We start from the raw sequence: 27275 nt of genomic DNA, 5'->3' as shown, positions 1-27275 counted from the left end.
TTGTGACATGACATTGTATTTTATTCTCTCAATTGTAACATACATAATTGTCTGAAATTTTATCGATCAACCTCAGTTTAATCATTCATGTAAAACGAACGTATTCATTTTAATTTAACATAGCACAAGATAAATAGATTGATGCAGCTATATGTTCACGTTTTCAATCAGTGCTGACAGCCCTTCTCAAGGTGCTTAAAATCTATCAATAATATACTTTGTAATGTCACCAGCATACAGTCTTACATACAACTAGTTTTTAAACATTGCACACAATAACTACAGTGTTTTTGTATAGGACTCATCCACTGTGAGGAATTTATCACAAGAGTTAACCAGTAGCCGTAGTCTTTAAACAATTATAGGATACACTCCCCCAGTCAGGAAATTAAGTGACAATATGATGATACGATATTTATAACCACTAAAGGAGATGGAGAATTTTTATCCATGCAATAAGAAAGAAAATATCAAAAGTTTATTTTCTAAAATAAATTAAAGCTCTTTGCACTATTTTAATATACTAGAGTAAAAATCTATAAAAAAACTAAAATAAGAGAAATACTGAAAATATTAAGTAGGGCAGGAAGCATCTGTGCAGACTGGAAAAGTTAACATTTTATCCCGACAACCTTTTACCAGAACTGGAGAAATTGGAAATGCAAGCTTGTTTTCAAATTGCAGCTAATGACAATTCTGTGACTCACAGTTACATTACTGATAGCTTCTTGTTTCTTTACTTGACCCATACCACCTCCTTTTGTCTTGCACAATGATGCCTTAAGGCATTTAACTTTTCCTACCATCCTCCCTCTCAAAACGCTTAGCTTTTTTCTCTACACTCAAGTTTCTGCCTATGTACTTGCTTAGAATCTGTTTTTTTTTAAAAAGTTCTGGGTCTGAGGACAAAAAGATAATTCAGTCTGGAAGATTTTTGTTCACTGTTGCTGCCTGACCTGTTGACTGTGGCCAGCATTGCACTTTTATTTCAGATTTCCAGCATCTGCACTATTTTGCATTTGTCCTAAACAAGTTAATATGGATTTAATCCAAACCGAATCTGTATATTGGCAACTATTTTCACAACTAAAATGCCTGACAAAAAAAAAAATCATCACTGTGGGCTCAGACTAAAAATACATCCTGTCAAACACCAATGTCAACAAGGTGGCTACAGTCATACAGATAATCACAAACTATCTGAGGAGAACAGTCAGCAATCTGATTAAAAGTAACAACAAAACTGCTTATTCCTGCATTTGGACAGACTGAAAAGGCCTTGGATTGGTCAAAGGATGGTGGCAAAGGACATCTCAGATCCTTGATAAAATAGCCAACCCACTGTAGCATAAATCCACCATGACTCACTAAGAGTACAGTTGCAATCAGATCTTCAACCTTATCTGAAATGCTATTATTTATATCATAGCTGCTGGAGTCCACACTGTTGAGATCTTTGAGGGAACTGTGCATGTCTCCAGAATATTCAGCCATGGTTTCAATATGATCTGGTACAGTGTTAGCTTTTTTTGAATGTTGCACAACATGGTTACATAAATAATTGAAGAATTCCTTTGCCCGAACCTGAACCTGCAAAACAAACAAAACATCATTCAATATATAGGGAGAAACATTTCCGACTATTGGTCATCACCTGCGAAAGAAAAACTCACCATTACTGCTTTGGTAAATCCAAAAATTGAGGCTATGTCTGTTAACAATTGCAGCAGTGAGGCAATAATCAAAATATACTTTGGTGGTAAGGAACAGCCAGGGAACCAAAGACCGGTGAGCCTGACATCAGTGGTGGACAAGTTCTTCGAGGGGATTCTGAGACACAGGATTTACACATATGTGGAAAGACTAGGACTATTTGGGATTGTCAACATGGCTTTGTGCATGGGAAATTGTCTCTCACGAACTTGATTGAGTTTTTGAAGAAATGGTGAAGAGGACTGATGAAGGTAGAGTGGTGGACATTGTCTACAGGACTTCAGTAAGGTGTTCCACAAGCTTCTGTGTGGTACACTGATTAACAAGATGAGATCACATGGAATACACTGAGAACTAGCCATTTGGATACAGAACTGGCTTGCAAGTAGGAGACAGAGGATGCTGGTTGAGGGATGCTTTTCAGATTGGAGGCCTGTGACCAGCAATGTACCACAAGGATCGGTGCTGGATCCATGGCTCTTTGTCATTTATATACAATGATTTGGATTTGCGTATAGGAGGTATAGTGACTAAGTTTGGAAATGACACCAACATTGGGGGATGTAGCAGGCAGCAAAGGTTACCTCGGAATACAATGGGACCATGCGCAGAAATGCAACTAGATGGATTATTGTTATCTGGTTGGCATGGATGGGTTGGACCAAACACAAACAAACACACACACACACACTTTTCGGTTATTTATTTCAAGAGCATATCAGGCATAACTATATTGATAGACTGCTATCAAATTAAATTTGAACTACACACATCTGTGAACATATATTCAACTCAGTAGCTTGGGTTACTGGTTAGTAGAATTGGGATTTTTTTCATATCAGTTTGAAAAACAGAATGCTAGCATATTTAAAGGTAGGAAATCCTATGTAATGTAACATTGATTTCCAATTATTGAGCCCTGCAAAAACGTAACATGCAAATGTTGTAATAGGAATAGAGAACCCTCTGATTTGAGGTAGCAGTTTTAAAGAGCGGCTATTGAAATTCAACACTCATTTAATCCTACTCACTATGACCTATAAAATCAGAATAAGAAGCCTTGCCCATTGTGCTCATTGCTCATTCATACAATCCACTCTGACCAGGGCTGGAATATATTGACATCATCCATAATTTTTCAGCCACTTTTGCAAAATGGGTTTATAAAAAAATAATTTTGCTACATGAGAAAGACCATGCAATCCAATAGCTTTAAATTTTCTCACAAGCACAGCATAAGGTGCTAGGTTTGAAGTCATATGAAAATCAACAAACGTAATACCAGTAAGGCTCCCACTGGAGATTTTGTTCATTTGCAATCTCATATGAAAAGCCAAAACCTCTTTCATTTCTTATGAAACTGAAATTCAGACTGAGGCGTACATCTAGAACTTAAATTGTATAATAATGTTAGTGACCACAGGATTTCTCAAAGTTTTTGCAACATTGAAATGTAATTACTGCCATAAACCATAGAGAAACAAAACAATTTGCACACTGCTGTTCATGGAATATTGCAATGAGATATGACCAGAAAATCTATTTTTCTGATGTAAGTTAAGGGAACGTATATCAGCTAGGAAATTGAGAAGTCATTGTTCCTCTTAACAACTGCCATAGAATTTTTTTTACATTTACACAAGAAGACGGTTAAAGTTTCAATGAATGGGTAATGGGTAAAATAATTTTGAATAAATTTTAGGTGCAAAGCCTACTTGAATTTGATCAAAATTCTAATCTGAATCTGTGGAGATTAGGGATCCGTCACATCCGTCCATCATTCAATGACTTACTTCGTCCACAGTCTCTGCTCCTGGAGGAGTAAAAGCAGGGCATCTCTGCCCTGCAGCTTTTGCCAATGTTTTTAATTCACTTAGTGGTTTTCCTTCAACAATTCCATATTTCTAGGAACAAGAATAAAATTAAAGTTGCAAATATGTTGCTGTAATGTAAAATTGAAAAACTTATAATGCACTATTCTATTAACAATTGAATGTTGCACTTTATTTTGAAGAAATAGGACATCTAAATTAATTACTTCTTTTCACACGTTCACTTTTGTAAGTACGTAGCCTCATTTTTTTCCAATCAGGTCTTTCCCATTATTAATTAATTTGTCCACAGTAATGTGTGAACTACTACATACACTAATATCCTAAAATCACATCCTCCCAACTGAGCAGCAAAGCACTGTGGGAGAGTACCACCTTTAAATCCAGTGTAGGAACTAATGACAATTGCAGAACCAGCAAGAGGCAGGGAAATATTGAAAAGTGGCATTGCAGAACAAAATCACATTAGGTAAGTATACTGGTAAGCTATTCAAGTTGTATTATACTTACCATAAATGAATACTAAATCAATTAATACATATTAAAAGTGAATTCAGCCAAATTTTTGCCCACTCACTTAACCTGTATATAGTTCTATGTCGACATTGTATCATCCTCATCACTTGCCTTTCATCATTTGTGTCATCTTTCCACTAGTTACAGCGTGCCATCATCAAAATAACTCCCTTATCCCAACTCTCTATTAGATAGCCAATCTCTATCCATGCTAGTGTACTAGTCTCAACACTATGCACTCTCATCTTATTCAGCACCACTCAAACTACCTTATCAGACTCCTTTTAGAAATTTGGTATTAAGAATCTAGAAATCAGTGCCAGAGTGTGGTCCAGGCAGATTCAGTATGTCCCTCAAAAAAACTAACTTTGATGGGTGACTGGTGGCACAGTGAGACTCACTAAGTTGGTCTTGTGGTGAGCCAGTTAAGACAAAAACAGCTCCTTCTCTGCTGTTAACATGCCATGATTCTAATAGCTCTCCAGTGCTTCACTTTCAACCTCCTCAATCTTCAGGCTGTACTGACGATATACACCTATACTGGAACCAACTCTACTTAATTACTTCCCAAGTGTATTAAGCTTTGCACATCATATTTTAAAAAGGACAGAATCTATGACTTTAAAATAGGGACTGAACAATGTCTATAGGTCCTGTGTCAATGGCCTCCCATACCCTAACATTGCTCTCAATTTACTCAAACATCATACTCAGTTACTTTTTTGTGCAATACCATGGAGATTAAATGGCAATCAATAAACAAAAGTACACTACCCATAAGCTTCAAGTTCCTGAGCGTTCATAGAAAAACCCAGTCTTACCACAGAAAATCTGCATAAACTCATTGCAATTCTATACAAGCTGTTGTCTGTATGACCAAAAAAACTTTGCTATATATAGTTAACAAATAATTTAGTCAGCAAATTAAAGTCAAGTGTTTAAATTACTATTCTGTGGCCTATTGTCAATGGTATAGAGGCAGTTGTGCCAATCACAAACAAAACCAGTAAAAGAAATACTCATGGACTCATGATCAAAAACTGAATTCATAGAAATATATTCAATAGATACCTCATCAGGGTTTCTCAAAAGTTACTTATCTGTTGTACAATGTTAGGAATGCCAATTGCATTTTGTTTAAAATAAATTTACAAAGTGCAATGTACAATACACTGTCAGAAACAAAGTTGAGCAGATTTTCACCTGGTTAAGTGTAAACTTAAATGGCTACTACATTTTGATTTTCTCACTATTTGTTCAACATGAAAATCACACATTACTGTTGAAAAACTTCGAAGAGCTTTTAAGCTTCTGTATATTTTACTAGAATGCAGCAGATTGCATAACATTATGAATCATTTGAAAACTGCCTTTTAATTGCACTGCAATATAATAATGTAACTACAAAGTAAAAGACTTCTTCCAATTTGAAATTAGTTTCAGGCTTTGCGTTTTTTTTACTTGCAGCAAAAAGAGTGTGCTCTTTGTTAAGCGTATTAATATCAGCAAATATAAACTCAGTTTAAAATGGATCAAACAACAGATGTTTATTTATTGAAAACTGCATTTCACAGCTCAGAAATATTGTAGATAAATCAATATTAGAAAAATAACACACTGAAGCCTGAAATGTTTGAATATTTTAATTACTTAATGTGAAAGATTAATGTGATTTCATTACATAAAATATCACCTAAACAGAAAATACCCTTCAAAGTCTTCCGAACTGCCCTACTTCATCCCATCAAGGGTTAAGAACAACCAATTTAAATTCATTTTATAAACTTTGATGTAGAAAAACATCCCAAGACATTTCAGAGTATAGTAAAAGACTCATTTTAACAATGAACCATGGAAGAGGAGGAGGTCAAATAACCAAAAGCTTGGTTAAAGAACTAGGTTTTAAAAGAATATCAAAAGAGAAGAACCAAGGGCGCTGCTGAGACGGAATCTGGGAGTTGTTATCACAATCACTGCGACCGAGGAGGGGAACACAGAACTGATGTCAGTGAGCTGTGCGAGGGCATCCAAACAAGGCATTCAACCGAGGCAATGCTGAGAAGGATTTTAGAAGGAGTTGTCTCAGTCATTACCCAGGAGCAAATAAAAGACAAGGCAAGGCCATTTGAGGAGGGAAACTTTATTGTGGAAGTGCTCCTGGAGGTTTAAGTGCAGGTTTAAGTGAATACAGGGCTTCGGTAAGGAGGTCAAGCAGCAACAAGGTAAGGCAGTCAGAGGAGGAGCAAACTACTGCAGCTGCGGAAGACATGACGATAATGGAGAAGTAGAAGAAAGCTCAATTATGAAATCACAGGCAGCAGGTGAGTGAGTGACTTGTAAGTCATTTCTCTCCTCTCATTTTCTCTTGTTAACTGTTGTTGACTTGAGAGTTATGTTATGACAGGAGATACCAGACCAGAGTCATGTTCTTCCTGTGAGATGGGAATAGTCCCTGAATTCCCACAAGTCCCTGACTCCTTCACATGCTGACCAGCTACACCTCCTGACTATCCAGTTGACAGCTCTGGAGTTGCATTTGAAATCACTTTGCAGCATCCAAGAGGCTAAGGGATTCGTGGTTAGCACATTCAGCAAGTTGGCCACACCACAAATTAAAATTACTGAGGAAGATAGGGAATGGGTGACCAACAGACAGAGAAAGAATAGGAAGACAGTGATGGCAAACAGCCAGCTTTCATGGTGCATATACACCAAGGGTATAGGTAAAAAATGGGATGAGGTCAAGCTGAATTTAGGGAGTTAGGATTCTAGAAAGACAATAAATGTCAAAACAAAAGAGCCTAAAGACTCTATTTCAATGTGAGGAACATTTGTAATAAGGTGGATGAATTACCTGTGCAAACAGTCATTAATGGATATGATGTAATTGCGATCACACAGACCTGGCTCCAGGGTGACCAAGGATGGGAATTCAATGGGTGATTCAATTTTTAGGAAAGACAGACAGAAAGTAAAGGGAGGTGGATAAGGCGGACATTAGACTGGACGATGTAGAATCAGTATGGATGGAGCTGCAGTTAGTGCGAGTTGTGTACAGACCACCAAACAGTAGTTGTGAGTTGGGGTGTATATCAAACAGAGTTGCATGCAGTAAAGATTACAGCAGTTATTATGGGTGACTTCAATCTACATACTGACTAGACGAACTGAACTGGTAGCAATGCAATGGAGGATGATTTCCTGGAATGTTTGAGGGCTGGTTTCCTTAACAAATATGTTGAGGAACCAACTAGCGACAAGGGTATTGGATAATGAGAGGATTAATTAGCAACATTGTGGTGTGAGATCCTTTAAGGAAGAGTGACCATAATAGAGTCAGAGTCATAGAGTTATAGAGATATACAGCTTGGAAACGGACTCTTTGGTCCAACTTGTCCACGCTGAGCAGATTTTAGATTAGATTAGATTCTCAACCAGTCCACACCAACCCTCTGAAGAGTAACCCACCCACTCATTTCCCTCTGACTAATGCACCTAACACTATGGGCAGTTTAACATGGCCAATTCACCTGACCTGTACATCTTTGGAGTGTGGGAGGAAACCAGAGCAGCCGGAGAAAAGCCACGCAGACACGAGGAGAATGTGCAAACTCCCACACAGTCAGTCGCCCAAGGCTGGAATCAAATCTGGGACCCTGGCGCTGCGAGGCAGCAGTGCTAACCACTGTGCCACCCTTTGTCCTACATTAATCTAGCCCCATTTGTCAGCACTTGGCCCATATCCCTCTAAAGCCTTCCTATTCATATACCCATCCAGTTGCCTTTTAAATGTTGTCATTGTACTAGCCTCCATCACTTCCTCTGGCAGCTCATTCCATACACGCACCACCCTGTGAAAAATGTTGGCCCTTAGGTCCTTTTTAAATTTTTCCCCTCTCACCCGAAACCTATGCCTTCTAGTTCTGGACTTTCCCCAACCTAGGGAAAAGACTTTGTCTACTTAGACTATCCGTGCCTCATGATTTTATAAACCTTGATAAAGGTAACCCCTCAGCCTCCAATGCTCCAGGGAAAATACCCCAGCCTGTTCAACCTCTCCGCATAACTCAAACCCTCCAACCCTGGCAACAGCTTTGTAAATCTTTTCTGAACTGTTTCAAGTTTCAGAACACCCTTCCTATAGGAGGGAGACCAGAATTGCATGCAATATTTCAAAAGTGGCCTAACCAATATTCTATACATGAAGTCCCAACTCCTGTACTCAATGCTCTGACCAATACAGGAGAGCACACAAAATGCTTTCTTCACTATCCTATCTACCTGTGACTCCACTTTCAAAAGAACTATGAACCTGCACTCCAAGGTTCTTTGTTCAGTAACATTCCCAGAATCTTACCATTATGTGTATACATCCTGCTAAGATTTGCCTTTCCAAAATGCAACACCTCACATTTATCTAAATTAAACTTCATCTGCCACTCCTTGGTCCACTGGCCCATCTGATCAAGTTCCCGTTGTAACCTTCTTCACTGTCCACTATGCCTCCAATTCTGGTGTCATCTGTAAAGTTACTAACTATACCTCCTATATTCACGGCCCAATCATTTATAAAAACAATGAAAAGCAGTGAACCCAGCACCAATCCTTGTGGCATTCCACTAATCACAGGCCTCCAGTCTGAAAAGCAACCCTCCACCACCACTCAGTCTTCTACCTTCGAGCCAGTTCTGTATCCAAATGGCTAGTTCTCCCTGTATTCCATGTGATCTAATCTTGCTAACCAGTCTACCATGAGGAACCTTGTCAAACACATTACCAAATTCCATATAGATCATGTCCAGCGCTCTGCCTTCATCAATCCTCTTTGTTACTTCTTCAAAAAAATTCAATCAAATTAAAGAGACATGGTTTCCCACACACAAAGTCATGCTGCCTATCCCTAATCAGTCCATGCCTTTCCAAAATGCATCTAAGTCCTGTCCCTCAGAATGCCCTCCACCAACTTGCCCAACAGCGATGTCAGGTTCGCCGATCTATAGTTCCCTGGCTTTTCCTTACTACCTTTCTTAAATAGTGGCACCACGTTAGCCAACCTCTATCGATGACAGAAATATCTCAGCAAGGAGCCCAGCCATCATTTCCCTAGCTTCCCATGGAGCTCTATGGTACACTTAATCAGGTCATGTGGATTTATCCACTTTTATGCATTTTAAGACGTCTAGCATCTCTTCCTCTGCAATGTGCCACCATCTACTTTCCCACGTTCTATATCTTCCACATCCTTCTCCACAGTAAGCACTTGTATAGTATCTCCATCTGCGGAGGTTCCACACATAGGGCCAAAGATCAGCAAGGCAACTCTCTCCCTAGTTACCCTTAACTTATCTATATAATCCCTTGGGATTCTTCTTAACCCTATTTGCCAAAGCTATCTTATGTTCCCTTTTTGCCCTCCTGATTTTCCTCCTATTGCATTTATACTGCAAGGATTCACTCTATCTCTGCTGCTTATACTTGGCATATGCTTCCTTTTCTCCCCTTGATCAAAACCTCAATTTCTCTAGTCATCCAGCATTCCCTACAGCTACCAGTCTTGCCTTTCACCCTGACAGGAACATACTGTCTCTGGACTCTTGTTATCCCATTTATGGTAGAATTCTTCAAGATGGAGAGTAACACCATTAAATCAGAAACTAGGTTCCTGAACTTAAAGAAAGCGGACTTTGATAGTATGAGGCATGCATTGGCTAGGATAAACTGGCCAAGCATACTTAAGGGGTTGAGGGGGCAATGGCAGACATTTAAAAGAACACATGGATGAACTTCAAAACTGTACACCCCTGTCTGGTGTAAGAAATAAACAGGGAAGATGACTTGACTATGACTAACAAGGGCAAACAGGAACAGTGTTAAAGCTAAAGGAGGCGGCATATGAAATTACCAGAAAAAGCAGCAAACACGAGGACTGGGAAAATTTTAACATTCAGAGGAAGACAAAGTGTTTAGTTTGGAAAGTGAACTAGCAGAAAGCATAAAAACTGATTGCAAAAACATCTATATATATGTGAAGAGAAAAAAAACTGGCGATGACAAATGTAGGTCCCCTACAGCCAGAATCAGGTAAATTCTTACTGGACAACAAAGAGACAGTAGACCAGTTGCACAAATACTTTTGATATGTCTTCACTATGGAGGACAAAAATAATCTTCTTCAGGAAATACTAGGGAACAGAGGCTCAAGCATGAAGGAGGAACTGAGGAAATCCTTATTAGCCAGAAAATGATATTGGAGAAATTGATGAGATTAAAACCAGATAAGTCCCCAGGGCCTGATGTTCTGCATCCCAGAGTACTTAAGGAAGTGGTTCTAGAAATAGTGGATGCGTTGATGATCATTTTCTAGCGCTCTGTAAATGCTGGAACAGTTCCAGTGGACTGGAGGGTAGATAATCTAACTCTAATGTAGTATATGTAGTATAATGTGGATAAATGGGAGGTTATCTACTTTAGTCACAAAAACAAGAAGGCAGATTATGATCTGAATGGCAGTTTAGAAAAAGGTGAGGTGCAGTGAGACCTGGGTGTCATGTGGAACAGTGAGACCTGGGTGTCATGTGGAACAGTCACTGAAGGTTGGCATCCACGTGCACCACGCAATGAGGAAACCTAATGGCATGCTGGCCTTCATAGCTAGAGAGTTCGAGTATCTGAGTAAGGATGTCTTGCTGCAGTTATACTTGGCCTTGGTGAGGCCACACCTTGAGTAGTGTGTATCGTTTTGGTCTCCTAGTCTGAAAAAGTACATTCTTACCATTGACGGAGTCCAGCGAAGGTTCACCAGACCGATACATGGCATGGCAGGACTGACATATGAGGAAAGATTGGGTTGACTGGGCTTGTATCCACTGGAATTTAGAAGAATGAGGACAAAACTCAGAAACATAAAATCCAATGAGACTAGACAGGCGAGATGTGGGAAGTCTGTTCCCAATGTCAGGATGGCCAGAAAAAGGTGTCACAATTTGAGAATAGGAGTAAGCCATTCAGGACTGAGATGACGAAGCATTTCTTCATCTCAAAGTTGTGAACTTTGGCACAGGAAGCTGTTGGCACCAGTTCATTAAATATATTCAAGAGGAAGCTGGGCTTTGCAGCTAAAGGACTCAAGGGGAAAGGAGAGAAAGTGGGAATGGGATACTGAGAATGCATGATCAGCATGATCATATTGAATGGTGCTGCAGGCTCAAAGGGCCAAATGGTCCACTCCTGCACCTATTTGCCATGTTTCTAATATAAATGTGGAAAGGTTTAGAGGGAGAATTCAGAGTTTAGGACTTAAATAACTAAAGACATGATAACTAAAGATATGACAACCAAGAGGGATGCAATGAAAATTATGAATGTACCATGCCAGAACTAACCTAATGCAGTATTTTGGCTGATTGAAAGGTGGAGGAAGTTAACGCAGATAGTGAGGGGCAGGTTTGTGGAGGAATTTGAATACAAAGATGAGAATTCTAAATTTGAGGTGTTGCTCAACTGGGAGGGGATAAGAAGTGATTGAGATGTAAACTGCAGAGCTTCAATTGAGCCATAGTTTAGAGGGTAGAGGATGAGAGGAACAATCCATAAACCATTAAAATAGTTGAGTTTAAATGGTAATAAAAAGCACAGATGAGAATTCCAGAAGCAGAGATAGACTTGGTTTATAACAATGAATGGTTATAACCTTCTAACTTTAAAACTAGCCTGTTCAATAACTACATTCTAACTCAGATTTCATTAATTAATAAGAAATGTAGAACAGTGACTTTTGTTCAAATTAAAATTTGAACGAGGGTTTGGGAGAGGGGTGGAGAAGTGGCGTTAAAGAACTAAAGTCACAAGACCGACAGCTTCTGACAAATTTTGCTAAATTCCAAAATAGCCCAACTTACAATCGGATAATTTAAAGATTACAAGATAGGATCAAAGACAGAGAGCTTTCCAGACCAACCAATGTCAAACTTGAAAAATGCATCTCCTCTCCCTTTGCAGCAATTACCTGTTTAAATGTAATTGTCTGATTGCAACAACTCTGCTAGCCAACAGTTGTTATTCTGTGATAGGAATCGATGTCTATTTTTAATTTGCTGTCCTAATTAGGTCAACCACACTCATGAAGTTCACATACATTCCATTTTTTACTTTAGATACAAATATCTGTCTATCTGAACTTCGTTTTTCACTGATTAACTTAAATTAAACTTTGCTGATCCTTGTAAAGTGTTGGCTATGTTCTCAGAGTCCATAGGCCCCATCATCACAACTTAGGTGTCTTGATCGAGTTCATTTAAATTGCACTTTGATATCCCAGAACCAAAAGGGTGCAGCACCTTATTAAATACTTTCTAATGATACCTACCACTCTATAAGGGTTCCTTCTGCTACCTTCCCTCTTACTCAGTTACAAATTGAAACCCCAAATCTATCAACATACATGGAATGGAGACTTTCCTAAAGGCATTTGCTTTTAAAATTCAATATAATTTCCTTATGTTCTCAATAACCTGAGGTGTTAAAGAGCCTCAAAGTACTTATGCTGCAGCTATACAAAATTTTAGTTCGACATCACTTGTCATGAGCAGATTAGGAAGGATATACTCACCTTGGAGGAGTACAACCTAGGTTTGTAAGAATGATACCTAGACTTCAGGAGAAAAGTTATGAGGAGAGTTGTTGCAATCAGACAATTAAATTTAAACAGCTAATTGCCGCAAAGGGAAAGGTGATGACAAATTAGGCCTGTTTTCTCTAGAATTTAGAACAGTAAAGAATCAAGGTCTTTAAAGTATGATGCGGAGGAGCTGGTGTTGGAGTGGGGTGAACATTGTCAGAAGTCAAACGACATCAGGATGTAGTCCAACAGGTTTGTTTGGAATTGGAAGCTTTTGGGGCACCGCTCTTTTGTTGGGTAGGTGGAAGGAAGCACATGGTCACGGGCATGGAGATTAGGGGATGGTGAAGGTGGTGTGGGTGATCAGGGGTGTCAGAAGGTCTGAGTGGAGTGTCAGCAACTGAAAAGTGAAGGACACACATCTCCTTCAAGGACGGAACCTCAGTACCTCACTCTACTGCAAGCCCACAGATAACCTCACAATGCTGCACTTCTCTAGATTCTACCCTGAACATGTGTACACAGGATCTACTCACAGAGGAGGAATGTAACAGACACTGAAAGACATCCTCATAAGAATGGAATACACTGTTCAACTCATTGATTTCCAGTTCCAATGTGCCACAGCGAAAAACTGCAACCTCCTCAGAAGACAGGTACAGGATATGATTGATCCAGTACCCTTTGTCATCCAGCACTTCCCTGTAGTGGAGAAACGACACCACGTTCCTCTCAGCATTCATCATGTCATCGGTGACAATGAACATCTCACTAAGGTCATCCCATGCCTCCACTTCTTGCCTTCAAGCATCCACCAAACCTTAAACACACCATCGTTTGCAGCAAATTACCCAGCCTCCAGGACAACATCGACCACAACAACACAACCCTGCCACAGCAACTTCTGCAAGACATCTTATAAAGGATAGACAAATTATGCTGCAGCGTTATAAAACTGCAGGTGGACCACACTTGGAATACTGCATACAGTTCTGGTCGCCACACTACCAGAAGCATGTGGATGCTTTGGAGAGAGTGCAGAAAAGTTCACCAGTATGTTGCCTGGTATGGAGAATTTTAGTTATGAAGAAAGGTTGAATAGACTGGGTTTGTTTCCACTGGAACACGTATGTTGAGGGGCAACCCAATAGAAATTTAAGAGATTGTGAATGGCATGGATAGATGGAAAGTATGAAGCTTTTTCCCATGGTGGAGGGATCAATTACAGGTTCAAGGTGCAAGAAGGGAAGTTTAAAAGCAATGTGTGAGGTAAGTTTTTCCCACAAAGGGTGGTGAGTGGTTGGAATGCATTGCTAGAGGTGGTAATGGAAGCAGACAATAGCAGCATTCAAAATGAATAGGAAGGGAAGAGAGAGATAAGGACCCTGTAAGTGAAGACAGTTTTAGTGTGGAAGGGAAAAATGTGTTAGTGCAAACCTGGAGGGTCGAAGAGCCTCTCCCTGTGTTGTATTGTTCTTTGTAGTTTATACTTTGAAAAGTTAAACACAGCTGAGTCACATAAATAACTTTAAATACAGTCCAGCCAATTACCATTAGATTTCTCCATCTCTCTCCCACTCTGGTCTTGGCCTCACATTCCATTCCAAATAGACTCATCACAACCTCGAGCAGCGTATTTTTTGGATTGGGCATTTTACATCCAGATTTCAATAACTTCAAGTTATAAGAAATGCTGCAATTCTTTTCAACATTTGGTTATATTAATTACAGCTATCCTTTAGTTTTTGTTGCATTATTAAACTCTTTCAACTTGCATTAAGCCTTTGTAATTTAATAAATCCTGCCTTCAACTCAACATAATTCTTTCCTTCTGTTCTTTCCTCTATCTCTTTACCCAACACATATAAACTGTTAAATCTTCAATTTCTTCCAGTTGTGATATTCATCAATCTGAAATATTAGCTCTCTCTGTATATACCAATACTACCTGGCCTGGCAGGAATTTCCTGCAGTTTTATTTCATAAGTTGATTCACGACTCACATAATAGCTAACTAAATATCATAGCTATTGAATAGATTCCTCACCTTGATGCATGACATGCCAAGGAATAATATCAAGTTACAGGGAAGGGAATTGCAATAGTAAACAGAAAAAGCAAGGTCATAAGAGTTTCAGTAGGTGGACTGTGTCCTGCTGCAAAGCAGGTTTTAACTTTTGTTTTTGAGTGTCTCAGGGCTATTTCACTTTGTGGTGTCTTTACCTGCCAGCTACATAAATACATTTAGCTTAAGCAGGACATAACTCAATAGATTGCATACTTTGTGAAACTGAAATAATCTCATGTTTTTGAGATCACTTGTCAACATATTTAAACTTATTGTTAATGATAGACAGTAATATTTTATATGTATTTATGTTTAATACTTACTCTTTCTCGAAGCTTTGGATCACAAATTATTTCAAGTTTATGCCCCCAAATGTTTTCTGACACAATAGCAGATGCAGTCTGAAACATACGGGATCAAGTTTACAAACAATAAAAAATACAGTGGATTATTAGCATGTAAAACCAACTTGTAGATGTATCAACATCAACAATGTAATCTAAGGGTATTCAAAATAGTTTGTTTGTATATACAGTAAAACTATTGCTTTGCCAGAAATAAAAATACAACTAATACCTTTTTGATGGCACGCTCAGTTTTCCAAAAACTGGTGATGAACATCAGGAGCTGTTCTTATCTAGTATTTACTTTGTGTTACTATTGGCAATGAATGGCTTCTGAACCATATGCTTTCAAACTTGTACACAAGCATTAACAGCACTTTATTCACTCCCAGGATTTTGGACTTGACAAAACCAGAATTCATTGTTTGCATCTAAACTGCCCACAAGATGTGGGTTCTCTGCTACCTTCTCCAATTCTGAAACCCTACAATACAGCTATTTTCCCAACTTCAGAATGAAATTTGGCCTTTAAAAAGTGTTATGAAGAAGTGGGTGTATCTTTAAGAGAGTTAAAAGCAGAACTACCAGACACAGCACCAAGGGTTCTCAATAAGGCAACCATGTGTGTAACACTGGGTTGAACAATTCGAGTAGTTCATTGCCTGGAGATAAAAACAAATTTGAATTTGGCCAATCAGTTTAAGTTATACCCCAATAAAAATATCCATTTCCAATCAAGTTTGAATTGAGTATCTTGACAATCTTAAAAGCCAATGACACAATCCGATGCTCTGGGGTATAAGACCAGGGGGAAATTGAACAGTTGAGAGGAGAACTGTCAAGCCCAGCACATAAACAGGCTGCCTGAAAAATAGCTGCCTGAAAAAGGCACCTTTTCGATCAGTAAATTGTGATGCAGAAATTTCTAACAAGGAGAAAAGACGACACAGGAAGGTACGAAGACAAGAACCTAGAGCTACCTGGTTTTGAGATAAGAAATGTTGTTTCATAAATCTTAATTGGGAATTTTATCGGATTAACATTATAGAAGAGAAGGTAAAAGATAGGCTAGAGAATAGTGTTATACTTTAAGAAATAAAGATGTTAATTTTTACTTCAAGTAGTGCTTGGCCACTCGATTTTTACAGATTACTGCATGGGATAAATCTTTTCTGTGTTGCTGGTTTTAAATTAAGCAGGAGGGTTTACCCAATGTCGTAACAGAAACCACTATTTGGAACAGTTGAGTAGTTTATATGAATTTCAGCAAGTGTGGTGCAGTTGATGTAGTTTATATGGATTTCAGCAAAACCTTTGACAAGTACGCTAATAAAGACAAAAGCACATAAGATTCGGGGTATCTTAGCAAGATGGATCCAAAATTAGCTTAGTGATAGGAGACAAAGGGTGGCGGTAGAAGCCACTTGTGTGACTGGAGACTGGTATCCAGAGATGTATCAAAGGGATCACTGCTGGGTCTCCTATGATAGATATACATATAAACGATACAGATAAGAATGTGCTTTGGGGTGATGTGTGTAGGATAATTAAGTCTGAGGATGACATGAAGATTTATTAACAGTGAGGAAGATGATTTTAGATTATAGGAAGATGTGGATAGGTTAGTCAGGTGGGCAGTGGCAAACAGAATTGAACCCGGAAATACATGAGGCTTGTACTTTGGAAGGAGTATCTAGACAAGAGAGTACTCAATGAATAGAAGGACACTAAGAAACTCGGAGGAAGAGGGATCGTAGGGTGCTGAAGACAACAAACAGGTTAATAGGGTGGTTAAGAAGGCATACAGGATGCTTGCCTTTTAAAAGGCATAGATTATAGGAAGAGGGAGGTTATGTTGGTTCGAGCTGGAGCATTGTATATAGTTCTGATCACCATGCTATAGGAAGCATATGATTGCACTGAAGGAGATGCAGAGGAGATTCATCAGGAATTTGTGTGGGATTTTAACTGATGAGGAGACTTTAAAAAAAACAACCTGCATCAAATCAAAGAGAAGAAAAAGGCAGAGGAAGAACCTGAATTGAGGTAGAAGATTATGAGGGGGCATGGACAAAGTGGATAAGTAGCTGCTCTTCTCTTTAGATGAAGAATCAATATCGAGGGGCATAATTTTAGGGTGAAGGTCAGGAAGTTTATTGGGAATTTGAGGAAATTTTGTTCACCCAGAGGGTGATGGAAACCTGGAACGTATTACCTGGAGGCAGGAAACCTCAATCTTTAAAAAGTATGAGGATGAGCACGTGAAATGCCATATCATTCAAGGACAGGGGGCCAAGTGCCAAAAAGTGGGATTAGCATAGATAGGTCAGCACAGACTCGATGGGCTCAAAGGCTTCTTCTGTGCTGATGACGGTTTTTCTTGTTCTCAAGTTCTGAAAAAAGGTTCCACATCCATTTCCAGATGCTGAAGGAACTCTGCTTTTACAGTAGTTGCAGTTTTAACATTTCAAAGTTCAATAACTTATGGAATTAGCCAATTTCCTAACAGATTGCACTTTAATCTAATTTATAATACAATAATGGCTGTAAAATTAATGACTTCTTGAAACAGAATCAGCTCTGAAGAGAAAGAAAGTAAAACACACCTGTTTAGCACGCTGTAAGTCACTTGAAAACACGTGAGAGAATTTGATTTTGCTGAGAGCCTTGCCTGCTGCCTTAGCCTGCTTGGAGCCAAACTCTGACAACGGTTCATCCACACCCTGGCCTAATAAGGAACAGAAAGATGTTAGAGTAACTTTTTTAACATATACATCTGTAAAAATGTTTAAATTTTAAAAATATGAAAGGGTCTGCTGATGCCTGCATGGATTGGCACTCATTTACAACAAGTTTTGCTTTCTTGTGAGACAAGATGACTTAGCATTCTTCTCTAAAATATAACACTCAAATTGATGTGCACACTACAGTTTTAAAGTTTTCTATATTTCTAACTTGACAATCTCTCTTACAAATACCATGACAATAGCTTGTGTCAGAAACAGTAATTTACGCTGTACAATATTTAAAAGCAAATCATACAATTGCAGACAATGGCTTAATCCATCATCTGCAATAGCAGAAGTAGATCACTCAGCCTAATCAAGTCTGTTCTGCCAGTTAACGAGATCATGGTTGACCTGATAATCCTCAACTCTACTTTCCTGCCTTTTTCCTATTGGATTCCCTTACTGGTTAAAAATCTGTCTGCCTCTGCCCTGAATAAGTTTACTGACTCAGCCTTGACAGCCCTATCCAGTAAATAATTCCACAGATCCACTACCCTCAGAGAAGTTCCTCCTCAGCTTAGTCTTAAGTGTGCAAGCCCTCATTCAAGATTGTCCTTTGGTCTTGGACTCCCCCACCAGGGGAAACAATTTCTTAGCATCCACATGTTGAATGCCTAAGTATCATATGTTTCAATAAACACTCACTCTTCTAAATTCCAATGACTACAAGCCTACTCAACCTCTCCTCAGTCCCTCCCTACTGCTATCAGCCTAGTGAACCTTCTCTGAACTGCTTCCAATGTCAGTATATCTCACCTCAGATAAAAGAAAAAGAATGTTCACAATAATCTGACTAGTGCTGAAAAATGTGTTGCTGGAAAAGCGCAGCAGGTCAGGCAGCATCCAAGGAGCAGGAGAATCGACGTTTCCGGCATAAGCCCTTCTTCAGGAATGAGGGAGTTGTGCCAAGCAGGCCAAGATAAAAAGGTAGGGAGGAGGGGTGTTGGGAATGTGATAGGTGGAAGGAGGTTAAGGTGAGGGTGATAGGCCAGAGAGGGGGGTGGGAGCAGAGAGGTCGAGAAGAAGATTGCAGGTCAAGAAGGCATGCTGAGTCAGAGGGTTGGGACTGAGATAAAGTGGGGGGTGGGGAAATGAGGAAGCTGGAGAAATCTGCATTCATCCCTTGTGGTTGGAGAGTTCCTAGGCAGAAGATGAGGCGCTCTTCCTCCTTGGCGGAGTGGGAGGAGGAGTTAAAGTGTTCAGCCACTTCCTGAAGGGCTGATGCCCGAAACGTCAATTCTCCTGCTCCTTGGATGCTGCCCGACCTGCTGCGCTTTTCCAGCAACACTTTTTTCAGCTCTGATCTCCAGCATCTGCAGTCCTCACTTTCTCCTAATAATCTGACTAGTGCCTTGTATAACTCCAGCAAAATCTCCCTATTTTCATACTTCATCCCTTTGAAACAAAGGTCAACATTTTCCTCCCTATTACTTGCTGAACTCAAGTGCTAACTTTTCAGTAATTCTTCATGAGGAATCCCAAATCCTTCCGGTCTGCAGTATCTCAATTTAAAATAACATTCAGCTCCTTTAATCTTCCTGCCAAAGTGCATAATCTCACTTTCCTACATTATATTCCATCAGCCAAGTTGTGGCTCACTCACTGACCTTATCTATTAACCTCTGCTGACTTTGTCATCCTCACTTCTTGCCTTCTCAGTACTTGTGTCATCTATAAAATTGTCTATCGTCCAAGACTGACATCCGACATTGTAAATAACTGGCCCCAGCACCAATTCCTCTGGCACTCCACTAGTTACAGGTTGCCATACTGAAAACATACCCCACCAAAACCAACACCATCTTCTATTGGTTAGCTAATCCTACAAGATCCGAAGAAATACGAATAGGAGGAGGTCATTCAGCCCCTCGAGCCTGCTCAGTCATTCAATAGGACCATAGCTTCTGACACTTCTCACATCCAATTTCCTGTCTTTTCCCTGCAAGTCTGGATTCCCCTACTGATCAAGAATTTGTCTCAGCCTTAAATAAATACAAGAAGTCTGCCCCACAGCTTTGTGGAAGGAGGTTAACAAAGACTGTCAACAGTCCTCCTTACCTCAGTCTTAAACTTGCATCCACTTATTCTGAAACTATGACCTCTGGTCTTAGATTCTCCCACCAGGGGCAACATCCTCTCAGCATTCATCCTGTCAAACCCCTTAAGAAGCTGATAAATCTCAATGAGAGCACATTTCATTCTTCTAAACTCTAATGAGTAGAGTCCAAACTTGTTTAGCCTTTTGTCATAAGACAATCCGTACATACCAGGCATAATCCTAGTGAACCTTCACTGAACTCCAATGAAATTATATATTTTCTTAAATAAGGGGACCAAAACTGCACACAGTACTCAGATGTGGTCTCACCAGCATCATGTACAGGTGCAGTAAGACTTTCCTACTCATACCCTGACAACCCCTGAAACAAGGACCAGACTTCCATTGGCTTTCCTGGTTACCTGCAGCACTTGTGTACCAGCTTCCTGTGTTTTGATGCACCAGTACCCCTAAGCCTCTGTGTTGGAACTTTCCTGTAGGTTTTCTCCATCTAAATAACATTTTGTTCTTTTACAAAATTAACAACTTCACATTTTCCCACATTATACTCCATTTGCCAACTTTTTGCCCACTTTCTTGACCTATTAATATCCCTCTGAACGGTTTGTATCCCTGGCCACATATTTTGTGTTGTCTGCAAATTTGGCAAAGGTACATTAACCTTATTCCTCTAAGTTATTAACATCTATTGTAAACAGTTGTGGTCGCAGCACTGATCTCTGTGGAACCTCATCGGTCACAGATCATCAATCTGAAAGAGAGCCCTTATACCCACTTATTTCCTACCCACTAATCAATTCTCTATCCACAAAATTATATTACCTCCAACATCTTGGGCTCTTATCTTATGACCTTTTGGGAGGTACCTTGTCAAGTGACTTCTGGAAGTCCAAATATAACACAAACATTGGTTCCTCTCCTATCCACCCGAGTTCAGACTTTCTCAAGAAATTCAACAAATTATTCAGACCTGATTTGCCTTATAGTAACACTGCAAAATTACAAGCTGAATTTTCCCTAACACAGAAGTAAGTGATTCAGATCACTATCCCTCAGTAAAGTCAACTTTTCATCTTGGTCCTCGACATCCTATTTTCCTCAGTTCAACATACACCCTACAAGAAGCCTTTTTGTGTTGCATCCAGGATGCATTCTCTTTGAGACTCTCAATCTCAGGTGGTGGGAGGAGGTATGGGCATTGAGTATTTTTAAGGCAAAGATAGATAAATTCTTGTTAGGCAAGTGAATCAAAACATTATGTAGAGTTCAGAACATCAGCTGATCAACTGTGATCTTATCAAATGGCAGAGCAGGCCTGAAGGGCCAAAAAGCCTACATCTGCTCCTAATTTGTATATACTCTAGACCCCACAGTCAAAACCTGAACTTGTCTTCAGTCCATAGACTGTCAGTTTGTTTTATTGCTAGTGCTTCTACCTCTTGCTCAAACTTTCATCAAGATTTGATCTCCCTATGTAGCTGGATACATTTGAAGCTTGGTTGTATCACCAAACATGCCATTTTTCAGCAGAGATGTTCAACTAAGAACTGCCTATGGTGTGTCAGAAATGTTAAAGATCTTGGACGTTATCCAAGTACAAAGATGTTTCCCACTGTTCTTGCCAGTAATACATTAATTACTATTTCAGCTTATTATTGTTGGGAGATATTGTTGATGCACATTAGTTACTTGGTAGTTCCACCTAACAATTATTGCATTAAAAAGATTATTCATTAAAGCACTTCCACATTCTTCATTGAAAGTAAAAGGATATTCCACACATCAATCATGCTTGCTCTTCTACGTTCCTCTGCAATGATCTCTATACTCACTATTGTTTCAAAAACTTAAGTTTGCAGATTCAAGCTCCATTAGAGTTAAAATATAATCTAGTCTGACACTTCAAAAGAGTGAGGATTGCAACACCACAGATATTAAAACAGATCATCTCATGATTTGCTATTTGTGGACTGTTGCTGTACAAAAATGGTAACATGTTTGTCTTTATAACACAAATACAGCACTTTAGGAATGGTTTGAAATGTGAACAATGCAATTTAAATTTTGTTGTTTATTTGTGGTCAATACCTTGAGCCAATATTTCCTTTGCTTTCACCTGAAAATAAAGAAAATGCAAACACTCAAGTTGACAACCCAAGTATGTTGCAGACAACTGGTAGACCCTGAGATCTTCTTCATTTGTTCATATACCACAACATACATTTATCTCTTAAGCTCTACATAAATTCTACATTCAGATTTTTAAGTAGAAACTGAACGGTACAGTGATACAGCAAAGTTACACAGATTGGTTAGTGATGGGTAATTTATACAACATGTTACACAAAGTAACAACACTTAGCTGAGGATACTGGAAGAAAGAAAAGCAAATAAAAGAGACATCAGCTAAGAGGCGTTGACACTTCACAACACCTCTGCACAGATCCTTTGCACAAATCCAAGCGCACATTTTTGGTTACAGGTCATCCTCTGAACAGTTTTGCTTAGCCTGTAGGATTTTTGTTATAGGAGATCGAAGTAGTTGCCGATGTAAAAAAGAAACCAGAATATTGTTTGTCAAAGATAATTAGAACTCAATGTTAGAATTAAAACATTACATTATTTTCAAACACTACTTACCTTGAAGAAGTTTTGCTTTGTTGTATCTTGTTTCACCACTAAAACATAATGTTTTAAAAAGTATAGTGTTAAAGCAGTAAATAGGAAGACAATCCCAGTTTTGTACTTCACAATACAAGGTTCACAAATACCTACAGATCAATTACACACTATTTCTACAAGCAAATTAACAGAATTGCACAACTACAGAGCATGGGGATTGAAGGATCAACTCTGCAGAAAATTTTGTTTTTACTTCGAGTTGCAGGACAGATCAGATGGTATTAAAGATAAGACATCTGAAATAAGCCAGAGGAAAACTACCTGACAGACCCTACAGCAGTGTTCCATGTCACTAACAACTGTACAAATGTAGTAGCAAAATTAAGCCAAGCGCCTTTCAAGTTACTGAATCCATGGTAAAGACTGCCATGATATGTCACAATACTACATGCTACAGGCCAAGGCACAGAATTCAAGAGTGAAGCCAGAAGTTAGCATAGAGAACACTCTGATGTCTTAGAAGAATGCATGCTTAATTATACTGAACTTGCAATAATGAAAATGAGAGTCAATTGAAAGAAATTGGCAGTCTGAAAGGAGGACATCTGTTGTGGTTCTGTTCGTCGAACTGGGAATTTGTGTTGCAGACGTTTCGTCCCGTCTAGAGGACAGTGCTTGGGAGCCCCCTGTGAAGCGCTTGTGATCTTTCCTCCAGCATTTGTAGTGGTTTGAATCTGCCGCTTCTGGTTGTCAGTTCCAGCTGCCAGCTGCAGTGGTCAGTATATTGGGTCCAGGTCGATGTGCTTATTGATTGAATCTGTGGATGAGTGCCATGCCTCTAGGAATTCCCTGGCGGTTCTGTTTGGCTTGTCCTATAATAGTAGTGTTGTCCCAGTCGAATTCATGTTATCGGCATGTGTGGCTACTAAGGATAGCTAGTCGTGTCGTTTCGTGGCTAGTTGGTGTTCATGGATGCGGATCGTTAGCTGTCTTCCTGTTTGTCCTATATAGTGTTTTGTGCAGTCCTTGCATGGGATTTTGTACACTACATTGGTTTTGCTCATGCTGGGTATCGGGTCCTTCGTTCTGGTGAGTTGTTGTCTAAGAGAGGCTGTTGGTTTGTGTGCTGTTATGAGTCCTAGTGGTCGCAGTAGTCTGGCTGTCAGTTCGGAAATGCTCTTGATGTATGGTAGTATGGCTAGTCCTTGGACTAGCTGGAATTGACAACCGGAAGCGGCAGATTCAAATCACTACAAATGCCAGAGGAAAGATCACAGAAGCACTTCACAGGAGGCTCCCAAGCACTGAGGATGTCACCTAGACAGGGAACGAAACATCTGCAACACAAATTCCCAGCTCGGCGAACAGAACCACAACAAGCACCTGAGTTACAAATCTTCTCACAAACTTGAGGACATCTGATATACGTTGTCTATTAAGACGATGGTAGATTTTGCCAAATGTTCTAAAGAAAGAGGAGATAGTGGCATAATTATCATTACTAATAAATCAAAGATTCAAGATAATTCTCTACCACACTATTTCAAATAACAAAATGAATCTTTGAAAAAAATCTGGAAGGCAAAGTCTCAGCATTGGGTGGGCATGATTTCCCCATTAATTGTTGCTCTAATAGTCTTTAAGGAAGAAAATCTGCCATCCTTAATTGTCTGGTCTAAATGCGACTCCATATTTAAAGTATGGAGTTCATTCTTAACTGCTTTCTAAGCAAGTCACTCAGTTCAAGAGTAATTAGTAATAGGCTGACCAGTGACATCCACAACCCAAAGAGCAATTTTACAAATATGAAGGGCTCTCCTTCTAACTTAATAGCAGCAAATCATAAGTACAATACCATGTTGAGGGTGAAAGAAATACCAATCAAAAACAACATACTGTTTGTCACAATGCAAGGAATTAATGAACAGACCCTTTAGAGTTGGATTCCTTTCACTACATCTGCTCCAGTCACTAACCGTAATTGCTGGCAAGCAACTGGCAGCCATAACTCCAACAAGTAACAGCACCTTTCTTATAAGTTGCAAGAAGCATTAGCACTGCAAGGACAAGTAGAATGAACAGTCATGATAGCCCAACATTTTCAACAGCGTAATTGATGCAGCTTAGCTAAAGAATGTTGAAGTGATTTGACGACACTACTGGCTATTATGCAAGAATGTCTCATCCACATCCTTGAGTTCCCATTGTTCTGCTCATCAGTTGCCTGCATGTTGATGCCTCTATTCATCGTGATATTAGAGAGCATACAGGACATCACCACTCGTTCGGACAATTTTTGTCGTGTGCACCATAAGGCACTCAAAGTCACCCAGGCAACAGAATTATTGCTTCAAAACACTGCTTAGTGAGCATCCAGGTTTTGGCAAAGCCTTAAATGTTTTGTTGCTTCGCCTCATTGGTTGCCATGGTAATTAGTCTCATAAGCCAAGGTCAAAGAGGGGAGAGAGGGATGGAGGGATAGATAGATAGATAGATTTCCCCAGGAGCCATTCATCCTACTCATTTCCCTGGGACAGATATTGAATGATAGCCTGTCATAGTAATGGCTGGTCTTCGTATATCTGATATTTATTGCAGCACTCAGGTTGATATTACCTATTCAAACTGACACCAACTTCATTTTCTACGCGTGTGTGGAACCAGCTGGCTTACTGAAGCCAGAGAGAGCCCAGGAACATTAGCAGCAATGCTCTGAACAACCAGAAAGCTAATAAAATACCATACCCTGCAACCTGCTCAGTTCCAAATTGAACATTGTGGTAGGACACATACCATTGTGGTAGGACACATACCTGAGGCTTGTCAAATAGGAATGAGAAATTCGAAGCACGTCAGTTTCAAGTGTCTCCAAAAACTGCACACCAAGTGCAACATCCAGATTTGATGGATAAACACACATGCCACATCTGCTTAAAAAGGGGGTTATATCACGCCAGCATCTGCTTATTGCACTGTCCTTTATGCCAGCTTTCAGCAATTTTGTCAGTGAAAAAAATGACTAAAAAATTCAACTCTCATCCACTTTTCTACTTAAATGCTTATCTGGATTTGTTAACATTTCAAATATAGGGATTCACACATGGCTTTTACTAATTCACTACTGAAAGTGAGATAAGCAAATTCAGCAAGAACTTACAAAAATGAATGGGTTTGCCATATATGCACGAGCATAAAGTGAAAAAAAAAAGCTGCTCGTCTATTGGGAAGAGTACCGTAGAGTGGGACTGATTTGATATTTTTTCCACAGAGCAACGACCTACAGCAGCTGCAATATTCAATTATATTGTTGACTAACAATTGACATCCTCCACCTTGAGCTCCACCAAGTTCAGCAGAAAATAACTCACTTAGTCACGTCCTCGCGGCTTCAAGAAGAGTACCCAACCTTGACCAGGTCAAATACTGATCTGAAACGAAAATAGGGATTGCTGGAAATGGTCAGAAGATCGGGCAGCATCCGTGGAGAGAGAATGAACTGAAGATTCAGGCCGAGGGCCGATCTTAGTTCTGCTGCGTCCACGTTGTGGATCCTCAGGGGCCGTGAATGAAACTGACCCTGTGCTCCCCTCAGGCTGCACGGTGTTACAGTACAATATCATCCAACAGCGGGGCCTCAAGGTGAAGTCCCTCCCCACAACATTCAAACATCAAAAGTGGCCGGCGGAATGGGAACACCAGCAACTCCAGCTGCGCCGAGACTGACTTACACACCGGCTGCGGTCAGAGAACCACCGAGGGGGCGGTCAAAGGGACCCAATGTAAGGCGGCCTGGTCTCAGCAAACCCGCTCTTCCCACACCCCCAATACTCACTGCCGAACCAAGATGATCCTGAACTTCATGCTGTCAATAACCCAGCAACAGCTTCACCTCGAAATAAAAACCTCTCCGATAGGTTGGTCCGGCCAACTGACATCATCCACATAGCAACCAATCAAAGCACAAGGACTCCCCAGTGACGCGGTACCATTGTTCCCTGCACGTGACCATTCATAAGCGGGAGAAAGTGAGGGCTGCAGATGCTGGAGATCAGAGCTGAAAATGTGTTGCTGGAAAAGCGCAGCAGGTCAGACAGCATCCAAGGAACAGGAGAAATTCCTGAAGAAGGGCTTATGCCCGAAACGTCGATTCTCCTGCTCCTTGGATGCTGCCTGACCTGCTGCGCTTTTCCAGCAACACACTTTTCAGTACCATTCATAAGCGGTATGTCCCCTTCAGTGCCCCCCTGCCTCACAGTAATACAGTAGGTGGTCTATTCACCCACAAAGCGAGGCAAGTGCATAACATTTCCATTCCCCCTCCAGCTTTCTAAGTGGTAGAAATATTTTGGAGAGTCAAGAGGCGAGGTACACACTCTGGTGGTTCGATTAAATATGCTTTCTACTGGAGCTCCATCTTGGTAAGGTGAATGGGGAAATAATATTTCCTCCCGTGAAGCCCGGAACTTGCAGGCGCTGTGTTCAAATTAAAGGGTCCTTTTAACAACTTTTATTTTTTTTCTCCTCAGTTGCACAGTTTTGGAATTCTGCACCTCAGGTGGTAGAAGCATGGTCATTCCACCATGAAGACTGGTGGATAGATCTTGTCGGCCAAGATTATGAGGGGTAGCTGTGGAATTCAACTCACGGAACAAATTAGCCACGATCTTAATGAATGGTGGCGGCTCACGAGGCTTAGTGCTGCACTTCTTTTTCAT

The 27275-nt window shown here is 39.9% G+C and overlaps 1 protein-coding gene across 1 annotated transcript; it reads right to left on the bottom strand.

Annotated features, from left to right (window-relative positions):
* tigara (TP53 induced glycolysis regulatory phosphatase a) lies at nt 1-27275 on the bottom strand. Its single transcript, XM_043713198.1, has 8 exons — nt 27111-27275; nt 26293-26422; nt 22579-22616; nt 22027-22054; nt 17697-17818; nt 15070-15147; nt 3507-3617; nt 1-1590 (listed from the first exon to the last, which is right to left on the bottom strand). Exons 1-8 carry the CDS (start codon nt 27273-27275, stop codon nt 1147-1149), a joined length of 1116 nt encoding a protein of 371 aa, XP_043569133.1. The 3' UTR covers nt 1-1146.

Source organism: Chiloscyllium plagiosum, chromosome 23, assembly GCF_004010195.1.
Source record: "Chiloscyllium plagiosum isolate BGI_BamShark_2017 chromosome 23, ASM401019v2, whole genome shotgun sequence".
NCBI classification, from domain to species: Eukaryota; Metazoa; Chordata; class Chondrichthyes; order Orectolobiformes; family Hemiscylliidae; genus Chiloscyllium; species Chiloscyllium plagiosum.
This window is presented reverse-complemented; position numbering and strand designations above follow the sequence as displayed.

What these genes read in the sequence shown, in the direction of transcription:
- tigara (XM_043713198.1), bottom strand. Translation starts at nt 27,275, where the DNA reads ATGAAAAAGAAGTGCAGCACTAAGCCTCGTGAGCCGCCACCATTCATT. An exon ending in TGGTTCTCTGACCGCAGCCG is followed by an intron (nt 22,617 to 26,292) that starts GTGTGTAAGTCA and finishes ATTATGTTTTAG; the next exon opens with TGGTGAAACAAGATACAACA. An exon ending in GAGCAGAGACTGTGGACGAA is followed by an intron (nt 1,591 to 3,506) that starts GTAAGTCATTGA and finishes TTTGTTTTGCAG; the next exon opens with GTTCAGGTTCGGGCAAAGGA.